At 38.5% G+C, this 13,598-nt stretch overlaps 1 protein-coding gene across 1 annotated transcript in view; it reads left to right on the top strand.

The window, feature by feature from the left end:
* Positions 1-1,588: 1,588 nt before the first annotated feature.
* Positions 1,589-13,598, top strand: part of OPN5 (opsin 5) — a gene marked incomplete at both ends in the record, with an annotated part of 29,027 nt that continues 17,017 nt past the window's right edge. The window contains 3 exons of the mRNA XM_079149207.1: positions 1,589-1,718; positions 5,683-5,802; positions 10,568-10,738. Of these exons, the coding sequence (XP_079005333.1) occupies positions 1,589-1,718; positions 5,683-5,802; positions 10,568-10,738 (421 nt within the window). The remainder of the gene's footprint in view (positions 1,719-5,682; positions 5,803-10,567; positions 10,739-13,598) is intronic.

The following is a 13,598-nucleotide window of genomic DNA, read 5'->3' as shown; positions in this document are numbered from 1 at the left end:
TGAGCTTTCAAATTCATTATCTTGTTGTTCTATAGAAAGTGTGAGTGATGGGTAAGAATGATAAGAAGTACCCATTTTACAGAAATTGTTGTAGATATGAGAGTTTAATCTGCTCAAGATCAGAGGGTGAGTGTTGAAGCTGACTCGCCCTCATTTTATGATTCTAAATCTAAAGTGGAGGACAGGACTGAACAGCAACAGGTTATGGGGGAATCTGTGATGAGAGAATTTACCAGGAGAGAAATCAGAGCTTGAAAGATAAATATACACTTGAACTTGGGACAGGTCTGATGGTGTGGGGTTGGCAGCCAGCAACTTCTCCTATGGTTTTCTATAGTTCCTGGGAGAAGGCTTGCGAAGGCACATTAGTCATGTGACTGTCCTCGAACTGTGCTTGGAAGCAGATGGCAGGCAGCTTCAGTCAACTGGCCACCGTCTGTTTAAAAGTCCTAGTTGTAAATTGGCAGCTAGAAAGGGCTGAAATCTGTCTTTATGGAGAGGAGAACTGCATCCTTTGGTATGTGCTGATTACCCAGTCACCAGCTGTGAGGGACACTGTTCCGCTTGAGGCTTATCTATTATGCTCCGGATGACTTCCCAGAGGGCTGAACAGTGACATCTACTGGTTCAGTTGGAAACAAGCAAATTCAAAAGTGGTTGAAACATGGGCATTAGTACTTCTCCTTTCAAAACAAACAACAATTGTCCTGAAGGAAGTGGTGACAACAGCGTGTTTTATCTCACGAACAACATGCTGTGCTAGGTTTCACGCTGAGGGATATCATGTGACTTTTATTCTTGCAAAGTTCGCATCAAAGACTTTGTAAAAACAAAATCAAATTTCAAAAGAAACAGTACAAAGAACTGTGTTTTGGGAGTTCTCAGAGCTCAAGATTTTTATTTTGGATTTGAAGGTGTGATTGTGGGAAATAATTAAATTGCTTTCTGTTAGGAAATGCTAGAACAAATCTTCTAGTGGATAAGACGTGCGTATTACAACCAAGATCAAATTCTTTGCTAAATACCCCCAAATTCTAGGCCATTTGGGACAGTCTCCCAGCTCTTAGCTTCATGTAGTACAGCATCCGTGTTCATTTGTACTCAATGTTTTATATCTTCTCGTGGCAAAAATGTAAAACTCACTGAACGTATAGTGAATGCCAATGCTTTTCTGGGCAATTTGAATAATTAAAAAGTACTCACTATGGCAAATTAAAAAGTACATGTCATATCCACACTCCATACAATCTCTTTTCTTAATTCAGACTTTCACAAACATTTCTAAGAACCAGTATACCAGTTGTTTGGATTTCAACCTATTGTAGATCCCAGGGAGGGATGGAATGGCTCAGAGGGTAGCATGAAGGAGCTGTGAACTGAGTGATTGAACCCTGACATATTGAGATCATTGAAGAAAAATGCTAAACATTTCACCAGGTATTTATTATAGTATCATGCATGATGCTGGGAACATGCTTTTTATTTTCAAACAGGAGGCACAATTCTGAGATGATTCAAGTTGACTTATTCAGGTCTGTTGAGGTCTCTACCAAATTGCTTTTCAGATCCCTGGTGGCTTGAGAACAGCATGGCATTAAACCACACTGCCCTGCCCCAGGATGAGCACCTGCCACACTACCTTCGGGATGAGGATCCCTTTGCTTCCAAACTTTCCTGGGAAGCGGATTTAGTGGCTGGCTTTTACCTGACGATAATTGGTAAGCATTCTTAATTCTTCTATGCAAAGACTGATTTTAAAAAATTCACAGGCTGATATGTTGATTTTGCAAAAATTATTTCAACACTTATTTGGATATTTTAGTGGAGTTAAAGAGTGGGAAGGTGGGGTGGCATTGTGGCATGCAATAAATGTTTCATAGAAATGACTATTAATGTCATTATTAGGGATAAATATTCCCCTGATTATCTAAAGAACTCTTATAGCAAAATTATCTTGAGACAGTATTTCATTTTGGTTTCTTTGCTAGTAAGTTTATCTTCTAAATACCAAAAATAATGATGATATTCTATTATTTAAACAGTTTTTTAAAACTTTTTTAAAGATACTCTTCAAAAAAATCAAAAGATTTTAGACAAAGAATGGACCTTAGAAATCATCTAGTTCAGCTTCCTTTTCTTACAATTGAGGAAACTCTGGCCCAGGGAAATGGTGATAATAGACATACTGTATCTACTTCACCTAAATGTAAAGTTCCATCACATCAGAATAGCTACGTCACTATGATGAGCGTTGAGAAAATGTGATCGTGATAAATGGAAGTCAGTCTTAGATCAAAAACTTTATGTGCACAATCCACACAGGGGTGTATCTGCTTCTATACTGCATTATCCAAAGTACTGGCCACATATGGCTCCTGAGCACATGAACTGTTGACTTCCAAATGAGTCCTGCTGTATGTAAACACAAACCACATACTGAAACCTTAGTACTGGAATGGCATCAAAATATGTCATTGACAATTTTGAAAAATTGAATGTGTGTTGAACTCACAGTACCTTGGATAGATCACAGTAAATCAATGATTAAAGTATTAAAATTAATTTACCTATATATTTTTTACTTTGCCAAAGGTAAAAATTTAGAATACATATTGGCTCACATTTCTGGTTTACATTATATTTCTATTGAACTGCACTAACCTAGAAAATTAGGATTTAACCACAATACTATTCTTAAATTTAAAATTGCCATTTTAAATTTGGGTGACAAGTGTGCAGGTGGGTTACGTTTTTAGGTTTATCTACCTTTAATCTTTTCAGATGTTGGGTCAAGCCTCCTCTCTCTTCTACTTTGTTTCTTTCTCTCTTCTTCCCTCTGTTCCTTCCTCCTTGGCTCCCTCCCTCCCTTTCTTTTTCTCTTCCTTTTCCTCTCTCATCTATTTATTCCTGGCAAAGAATTTCATTTGATTCCTAAAATTAGAAAACTCATTAGAAAATTCTTGAGATCCCTCTATGGTCAGTGCTTGAGGCAAAAGGAATCTATGAGATTGAATCAGAAATTCTACTGCAAAGTGATTCCCTGGGTTCTTGTTTTCATTATTTGTTAGTGTTTTACTCACTTAAATTCTGTTTCTTCCAAGTGCACGCCCATGTCCTTTCAAACACAAATATATACTGAGCACCCACGTTTTGCCACTGTTAAGTTGCTGGGAATACATCAGTGAATAAAATGCCAAACACTCTGCTGGGACAAAGATTATTTTGTAGGAAAATTCACATCACATTTTTACTAAATGCATATTTTCAATGATTAGAAAAGGCAGACAAGTAAGCATTTCAGCAATTGAATTTAATTTATCTCAATCAATTGCAAGGAATGTGAAAAAGTAATGTCTTTAATCTGACCAATCTCTCTGGACAGCACAGTATAGGGAGGAATATTAGTCCATTCCACTCTTAGCATGAAGGATTGCAAGAGGAGAGCAACCAGGATGAGTAGGTGAGGAAATCAGGAGATTGTTCCACTTGCTGCCTGTGAGGTTAGAAGGGAAGTCAGGATCATATTCAAACAATGCAAGCTGGGTTAGAGCTAGAAAATCCGGTCCAAAAAGAGTTCCCAGTCAAAGGGAGCATCACATCAATCAGGGAGCTGCTAGGTGGAAGCAAATGTGTTTCATTTAGTTAGAGAGTTATGTGAGGCAAAGGCCATCTGGAGGGGCTGGGACTCATCCTAGATGCAGGTCTTGGGTTTGGCCCATGTCTGGTTTTTACTCTCTCTTAGGATAGGCTGTGTAGATATGTTCAGATTCCTCTCAAGGAGCCAGGGTGAAATGAATAAGACTCTTAGTGGTCTTTGTTAAATACTAGGAGTCTTAGGGGAGCCAATGAAAGAAAATGTAAATCTGAGTTTGGAATGCAGGAGAAATAAATTAAAGACCCATTTTCCACTCTCCACTTTTTAATATAAATACCTAGTTCATTAACTGCCTACATATGATATTTTTAAAAATTCATAAACAATCAAGAATTTTGATAGTCTAAAAATATCCACTTCATGGTTCTTATCTTCATAAACTTGTTTTCCTTTGATTAGTATTAAAAATACATTTGCGTTTTCTTGACACTTAGCTGCAGATAAGATTGCCTGTGAAAATAAGCTACATGCATCTAAGAGAGAGTTGACTATTTCTGGTCATGCTTTGGGCACTGGGTGAAACCCTATGAAATAGGGCTGGTAAAGAAAATTCAAGGAACAAAAACGAATATTCTCCAACAAGGTGTAGATGACAAAGAGTGTTCCAATGAGCCTCGTGAATAGAATGCATATACACACTTAACTTTTAAATCTCATTTTGGAAACAACAGAGCTGGAATTAATTTTATTGTTTTTCAGCCCATATTTTCACACTTTGTTTTCCCAGTGTTCCTTGCTAGATGGTTTCCTTTAATGAGACATGAGTATCATTTTAGTTGGTTTACTCTAGGCCTCCATCATCTCTTCTATGTTTCTCCTCTTCTGCTATAAGAGAGCTAAAGAGGTCTCAATAAATCATGAAGCAGCACTGACTCCAGAGAGTCAGAATCTCCTAAGAGCACAATGCAGTCAGTTCCTGGTGGTTTCATACCGTCAGTGGAGACACACACCTCTTTCCTTGCCCCCCCCCAAATGAATTGTGGTGGAGAAATTAAAATAGAAATTAAAATAGAAAAAATCTGGGTTTCTCCTGTTAATACTCTCCTTATTCCTTACTACTAAAGGCAGCTGTACCAGATTCTCATTTATACACAGCTACACTATGAAGCAAGAATTCCTGAGGAAATCTACTCTACATGTTAAGCTATGGAAGTAGGTGTATTCTTTTCTTAAAGTCAGTAGGGATTGGGTCTTTTTGGATTTAAACTGGGTTTGTAAGAACTTTTCGAACAGTTTCATTGTAATGCGAAAGTCAATTAGTCATTAATAAAAGGATATAAAAAGTGGGCACACATTTATGCCATTGTTGGTAGGTTTGGTGGGTTGAGGGTCACTTTCTCTCCCCTTGGTGGGAGGGGAGTGCCCATGTTATCAGTTGTCACCCACTGACCCTTGATACCTAGTCCAGGAGCAGCTGAAAGCTGTCCTGTCTGCCAGACACCCAGCGTCCAAGTCTCCTCAGGAGTTCATCCTGGGATCTTCCTCCAGGAGATGACCCTTTGCTTGCAGGAGGTCATGCCAGCCTTCTCTGGTCCCTGCTTCTCCTGCATGCTGGTGCTCCCTCAGGAGCCTGCAGTGACACTGAAGTCACCTCCAAGGTTGACTTCATCTTTGAAATTTATGAAAGGCCAAGGGGTTGATCCTACTTACCAGAGGGAGAGGCTCTATAAAGCCAATAATCTGTAAAATGGCTGAGGAAAATACTCCACCCTGGGGGCCAGTACAAGAACTGACCATTGGGATACCCACACCCTCCTGAGCCTACCTGGGAAGTTAGCCGTTCCTTGTTCTGGGTAAGTTCAGCCTTATAATCCCTGCCTCCTATCCCTTAGGAGGCAACCCATCCCATGCCTGCTACTCACAACTCATGCTTTTTTATTTCATCTTCTTAATTTAGATTTTTGTTTAGAGTCCTCTCATTACCCTCTAAATCTGTGGTGTCCATTTTTGAAATTGAGAAGTGTTTCATATCCAAGTGAACTCTAAATCCTAGTTTTAACAATGGGATTTTTCATTTTTCTTTGTAGGGATTCTGTCCACATTTGGAAATGGGTATGTCCTTTATATGTCTTCTAGACGAAAGAAGAAGCTGAGACCTGCTGAAATAATGACCATCAACCTAGCAGTCTGTGACCTGGGTATTTCAGGTAACACATCATGCTGTTCCTTCTTTGTGCATTTAAACTCGTCCCTATTCTGAACACTCATTGATTTAGAGATCACTCCTCCCCCGAACTACTTCTGCTCTTCCAATTGTAAATCATATTCAGAGTACTTGTGATTGTCAATGGTATGTTGTCTGGCTAGAAAAATCATTTATTCAACATTTTTTGAGTATTTTCTATGTGCCAGGCATCTTAGATGCTGAGGGTACAATTTGCAATAGCACATGCTACCTTACATGTCTCAAGGTGTCATGGGCTAACTGATTCAGAATTCAGAAACTGATAGGCAGACTTCAGGTCACTGTTTTGAGCCCCGTCGCACTCCTCTCACCCTTATGGAAGTCTGTTTAAAATAAACACTGAAGGGGAGGGGTCTTAAAGGGTAAATGACAGCTAAAGAGAGTTGAGAGGTGATTATGGGAAGAGCTGCCCTGCTGAGGGTATGTTTAATTGCGACTTACATACTGATTGCAAATAGAGGAAGCTTCTGGTTCCATGGTTATCAATGTTGGCTGCTCGAAAACATCACTTGGGGGAACTTAAAAAATACTCATGCATGGATTCCACACCAGAAATTATGATTTAAATGTTTGAGAATGTCCCCTTGGCATTCGGATAGTTAAAATTAAAATGTCCGGGGAAGTTAACCTGCAAACAAAATTGAGAACCATGGGTTTCTATCTTGCCCCCTCCTCCTTTTTTTTTGATTGTCTGATACCTCCAGAAAAGAGGAGTTGAAATAAAAATTGTCTTTAACTGTAACTGATTTTAAAAATATGAATGACTTAGGGTAAGTCACATCTTTTTGCTTACTTCTACAAAATTCTATCTGTACAATAATATCTCTTTGAATTCCAACATCTGCTATTTAGTTTTGTGGTCTTGGCTTGTTAGAGTCGGGGAACCTGACACATTGGTTCCTTCTTCTGTCTAGAAACCTTTTAGCAGTTTTTCATCAGCAGCTTCCCTTTTAAAATGTTTTCTAGTAATGTTTCTCTCTTCAAATGTGTGTGTGTGTGTGTGTGTTTTGCTGCTACCAATTTCTAAAAACAAGACCCAGTAATAAGCCTTTACCTGTTGAATCACTCTCACATAGCAGGAGATATGTTCCTCTCTTATTGAGAGTTCTTTAGTCTTGGTTATTTGGGAAAGTTTTACACATTCAGGACAGGCTTGAGTAACATGAGCTCTCATAGTAAATGCACAGGTACATTAAGAGGTACATGCTGGGCCAGGTCCCTTTCTGTGAAAATAGGATGAACCCCAGGGAATTTGCGAGACTGCACAATGGCTGCCATTTCAACTCTTGCCACACGATGGTGGTGCCACAACAGGAATGGTAGCTTCCCAGCCAGCTTAGCCAGCTGGTTTCGGAAGGTTCTCTCCCTGGTATTGAACGCAAAATGCCTGAATGAAATCTGTCATTTCAGCTACATCCTTCACTAGTGAATAAAACCAGACTCATGCTTAAGGCTGAATTAGACTAGGTCTGAATAAAAATGTCCTTAATTGGTCTGATATGCTGGAAATGCTTCCAGTCAAGCAAGTCTGCTCTAAAATTGCACAAATCACCTCATTACTCTTCATGTCTCTAGAGTAATTCATCAGAAAACACTTTCTTCCATGTGACATCTTTCCCTGATTAACCTAGATCATTCTGAACATGTATAGTATGTTTGCTCTTGTAATAAATCTTAAAATATTTTGTCCGTTTTTTTTTTTTCCTGCTGTATTCCATTATAAGCACCTTGAAGAGGCATATCCTAGAGACCAGATGTATAACAGCTATGTAACTAACATGTATTGTCTAAGTACCAATGTCTCTCAGCTGTGAATATATAATAAATTAACCTGGGGAGTTAAAAGTATAGTGATGCCTGAGATCACTCCAGATAAAATCAGAACATCTAGGACATTGCCATTCGAAGCAAACAAAACGAAACACCTTCTCCAGTGCTTTTGACATCAGTCAGCTTCAGAAGCATCCTAGCAGATGGAGGAGAGATCAACATTCTAGATAATATACCTGAAGCTCATCAAAATCTCCACTCCAGAAAGGAGCCTGAGACTTGGACTAATCAGAGTCTTAGATACAACAGATGCTAATTCCATTTCACTGGGTCCCTTTCACTTGTCTTTTGCTGCCTTTGGCACCCACCCAGGTGGCTCCTCTCCCTCAAGTCTTTGAGTTTGTTGTCTCCTCTGCCTGGAATCTTTTTCCTCTACATATCCGTTCAAATTCTCTCCCATTGATCTGGGCATCTCCCTAAATGGTACCCCCTTATGCAAAACAACAATGTCTGTCTCCTTATTCTATTTTTCTTCACATCACTAATTGCCACTTATCATTCTGTTACACCAAATCATATAAAACCAATTTGGTTTTTCATTTGATTTCCCAATTAGAAAATCAATTTGTCAATCATGATCTCTACCTGGTCTCTAGCATCTTGCTTTGTGCTTGTTACATAGTAGGTGCTGTATGATTATTTGTTGAACAAAAGAATAGCTCTTCACACCTGAGTTCCTCCCTGACCATGGGGTTAGGTTAATTAGGATTAGAAGGCGTTAGTGTAAAGGTGTCTAGCGTACTAAGTTGGATGGTGTCACTCTCTAGACACCTAGAGAAGACCTGTGTAGCTTACAGAAAGCTGAGTAAATACTTGCGAATTGACTGAACTACCAGGAACTCTGGCATACCTTTCTAACCAAGAAGAGGACCTATGGGGGTGGGAAGTGCTAGCACCTGCAGACTGAGAATATCACTCAGTTTTCTTTTCCTATGTAGATCAGATACAGACTGTGAAGAGCTTCCTCAGCAGAGTCTTTGGAAGGAGGCTAAAGATTAAATACCGTGACTGAATTATTGAAGTGTATTTTATTCATTGATAATAGCCATGAGAAAATAATATAAGCAAAATATAACAATAAAAGGACAAGTTTAATTTTCTTAGAAAATTATTCATACTATTCTTTACAATGTGTGTGGAACTCACACCTTCTGCTTCAGGTATACTTTATAATCCATTCTCCAGAGTCCATTCAATCTCCTCTTCTGAATTCCTTTTCTGTTTTAATCTTTTTTCTTCATTCTTCATTTCCTTCATTTCTTCCTTCCTCTATTGGCAGACAACCTTGTGCAGGTTTTTTATTTAAAAAAGTGGCATTAGTCCCAAGAATGTAAGTGTGTGTCAACCTTATAAATCTATTAATAGCCTGCATTAACAGATTCAATGAGAACAAAAAACTTATGATCACCTCAATAGATGCAGAAAGAGCATTCAATAAAACTTAACATCTATTTCTGGTTTAAAAATTCTTAACAAACCAGAATAAGAACAGAGCTCCTTGGCTAATAAAAACTTGGACAAATGTCACACTCAATGATTAAGCATTAGAAGGCTTTTTTTCAAAATTCATCACAATACATGGATGCCTACTATCATTACTTCTATTCAACATTGTACCAGAAACCCTTGACGCTATAATAAAAAAATCAAATGAGTGGACCGGGGTTGTGGCTCAGTGGTAGAGTGCTTGCATAGCACATGTGAGGTACTGGGTTCTATTCTATGCACCACCCATAAATAAATGAATAAAATAAAATAAAGGTCCATCAACAACAACAACAACAAAAAAGAAATCAAATGAGTTAAAAACCATCATTATTAGAAGATCATGAGTCTACATAATATCCTATAATCAGTTCTTTATTTAACAGATTGAATCAGCTATTCTGATTGGATATATATGTGGCGCACACATAAATTAAAAATTCCTTGCATCAGTTATTTCTTAGTTTAGACTTGATATGTTATTTTAAGGAATTTTTCCTGGTGAAATGAGAGCATACTTTGTAATTTATGGAGTAGCATTTCCTAGGGAATAATTAATATAAAATAAATAAGTTTCTGAGTGAATACATTTGGAAATGCTATGGCACGCAATGTTAGTTACTTTTCAGATTTTTGCAAATGAAAATTTTTCCAAAGCCTTGAATTTTGGAAATTGAATGAGCCTTCATTTTGACTGCGAAGCAGAATGTATAAAAGGTAGCCTTGTTCAGTATTATTTGATTATGTCAGTATGTTGGTATTTGTTTTGGAGATCACTTCATGGAATCACTGTTTTGCAGAACCTCCATCTCTGGAGAGTTGGCTGTGGCTGAATGAGTGGTGAAGTACATGGTATAAAACCTTGTCCCTGTGAATGCATCTTGATCACTCCAGCTTGCATGTCTAAGTTTGGAGGGAAGAAAAGTAATGAAGCCTTGGGCACTCTAGGGGGAAATTGGTGTAGCAAATTTGTGCTTGAAGAGAACATTTTCTTTCAGATATTACACTGTGGATCTATTGCCCTTTTCCCTTAGCTTTCAAATGAACCATTTCAACAAAACATTAAAAATGACCAGATGGCTGGCACTGTCTCCTGAAATCACATCTCTTTATTTCCTAAAGCTGAGTTTCTTTGAGACAGTTCTTTGTAATCATATTTACTTAAAAAAATTCCTTCTCTATTCTTTCACTATTGTTGGCTATTGAGATGTTGGAAAACCTCTCTGGGCACCTGCCAGCATTTTGTTAACCTAGAAGTTCTACGTAATGAAGCATGTGTGTGTGTGTGTGTGTGTGTGTGTGCGTGTTTGCATGTGTCCCTGTGCTTCATTAAAGTGGGGACAGCTGAGTCGAGGAGGTGGGGAAATTTCAACTGCAGAGAACTCGCCTTGACAGCCTGCTTGGTCCTTCAGTTGTAGGCAAGCCATTCACCATCATCTCTTGCTTCTGTCACCGTTGGGTGTTCGGCTGGATTGGCTGCCGCTGGTATGGATGGGCTGGATTTTTCTTTGGCTGTGGGAGCCTCATCACCATGACAGCTGTCAGCCTGGATCGCTACCTGAAAATCTGCTACTTATCTTATGGTAAGTTGGAAGGTTTCTCCTTCCCTGATAGTCAAAGTTAGATGGCTTGAGTGTCAGAACTGTACATATTTTACACAGTTAATAAATAAAGATTGCTAATAACCTCAGAGATCAAGAGTATTTCTATTTATAGCCTATCTCATTCTAATATATGCTTAAAGATTTGACCTGTGTCAACATAGGTTTCTTTTAATACTACTTTTAAATAGTATCTGGTGTTTGGTTGCAATGCTTTTAAAAATTATCACTTTCTTGTATAATGTATGTAAGCTTCTACCATATTTTGTCATACGAATAAACATTCAAAAATGCCTGAGGTCTGCAAGGTTAACTGATTCCCTGCATAGGAACTTTAATGATAAGAAAAGCTGTTCCTGATTGTGCTTTAGGTTCTCATCTCCCTATGATTTCAGAGATGAGGAATTACAAAATGTTCACCTCCAGGTCTAGAGAGACATGCAGCTATTCCTTTATGAAAGGACACACATACAGAAGTACAGAAATATCATTACAGTTTTATTTTTATTTTTATTTTTATTTTTTTGGTATTGGTAGGTAGAAAAATGACTGCTTAAGAGAATTAGTGGTGAGCCAGCAATGAACAAGTTTGCAGAGCCTAAGGGGTTTTTACTCCCCCTAAAGATTAGACCATTTACTGGTTAAAAATAATTTGTAGTAGTTTTGCTTCTCATGGTTCTGGGAATTTATTGAGCCTAAAAAAGAGAATTTAGGGCATTTATGTTAATATGGAGAACCAGGTAAAATCAGGGAGTAATTTTGATGCTCTCTGTATGAAGCTATTTTTATTGTCAACCTGTCAGTCAGAGTGGTTGTGAGTGTCAGGACAGAGTACGAACAGGAGACTGAGGTGGAGAAGATCAAGTAGACCTGGATTTCATTAGGGCAGAATTTCCCATCATATTTAAAAAATTTACAGCCCCCAGACTCCAAGAAGACCATACATGGGGGGAGGGTGTGAACAACCGTATTCATGATATAGTACTTCTTTATTTAAAAAAAAAAGAAAACTATCTCCTTTTCTGAACATTTACAACTTCCAACAGAAGTAGCTTGAATCAAAATTTCTGATAAGATAAAAAATATCATTGTACATATTCTGGATGACATCAGAGTCTAATTCTTTCTGTAAGCTTATGTTTGATTAGGCCAACCAGATTTTAAGTTTAACTATAAACTTTATAGACAAGAAGGCAGAAACTTGAACTTCCTGGGAGTACTTGAGGAATACTAAACCTTGATGTCTCTGTTTTTAAGTATTTTCTTGAGTTTAAGCTTTGTGTCTACTAAAGAGATGCTGCTGCCCACCGCCAGGATCACAGCAGTATGGGAACTGTGTCTATTTTCCAGCTTCTTTAAGGTTGAACCTCAGTCATATGGTTTCACCATTTAATCTGATGCACTATTAAACCCTCCACACAGTGTCCTAGAATGTTGGAATTAGAAGGTCGCTTGGGGACATGTAGACCTTTCTCCCATGAAATGTGGTAGACCGCTTTAAGGCATCCTTGAGAGATGACCACTTGGCCTCTTCTTGAATAATTCCAGGGACCAGTGACGGGGAGCTTACTACTGCACAAGGCAGCCCATTCTCTGATTGGTCTGCTCTCATTGTTACAATGTTATTCCTTATATTGAGACAAAACTGCCTCCCAGTAACCTCCACCCATTGGTCCTAGTTCTGACTTCTGGAGCAACACAGAACCAATCTACTAATCTACTCCCTCCTGTACTTGACAGCCTTTCACCATACTCGAATGTAAGTATGAAACACCTCACTAAGTAACCCTAATCATGAATGCTTATCCGTATGCCTCTGCACATTCCCATGAATATATGTGGTTCTCCCCGCCAATGTTTTATCTGTTATAACAGATAATCAAGCGCTGACATATTTTGTGGCTACATGATTGCTACCCTTATCCGGTTGGGCTTGAGAAATTTATACTTCATGATTCAAAGATGCCATGCATTTGAAAAAAAAAAAAAAACATGGAGACAATAGAGCACAGCAACATTCTGTTATATTTCTTGTTAGTGCTAAACAAGACACATTTACAGAGGAGGAAAAATTCCTGCTATATGTAGTGCTTCAATAGTTTGCAAAGTAAGCTCCTTACGTTATTTTATTTAAACAGTAAGCAGTGTATTCTTATTTCCTCCACTTTCCTGTCAGGAACACTATCTGGAAAGGCGACATGAGCATTCAAACACTAGAAACAGAAAAGAATCAGGGCTCACCAACTTTTTCATTCTCACACTACCCTAAGCAGAGGCAGACCCTGAGTCTATGTTGAGATAATCATTTAGCTTTTATTGAATACACTTTGATATTTCTTCTTCACTACTACAAAACCAAAGCAGTAAGGAGCCACTTCCCCGGCCCTCTTCGTCCAAGGTGATGAGTGGGGTGTGAAGGTCGTTTTCCGTGGGCTTCAGCATGAGGTCAGGTTAGCTTATCTTTGCTGCTTGTGTTGAACTTCAGAAAATGATCATTAGTGCTTGAAAGCCCTTTTTAGATGACTGTATTATTTCTTCCTCTTGCCATTTTCTTTCATTTCTTTTACTTAAGAAGTCAGTACCGAAAAACAGCTCATTTTTTTGTGTGTGTGTCCTCCTGAAAATAGTTTCACAGAATTACTTTTGCAGAACACGATGCAACCTGCTTAGATTCTCCATCTCTCCCAACATGGCTGTGTGACTGCGACCATTGTGGGAAGAGTTTGAAAGTTCAGTCCAGGGTGCATAAGTCTGCTCCACAAATCACATGCACAGTCACCCACTTAGACTCACACCAGTGTCATGAGCATGATACTTCAACCCCCACTCAAGGACTTCTTAG

The sequence above is a fragment of the Sciurus vulgaris genome, assembly GCF_902686455.1.
Source record: "Sciurus vulgaris genome assembly, chromosome: 7".
NCBI classification, from domain to species: Eukaryota; Metazoa; Chordata; class Mammalia; order Rodentia; family Sciuridae; genus Sciurus; species Sciurus vulgaris.
Note: the sequence above shows the minus strand (reverse complement) of the source record. Positions and strands in the feature narration are given on the sequence as shown.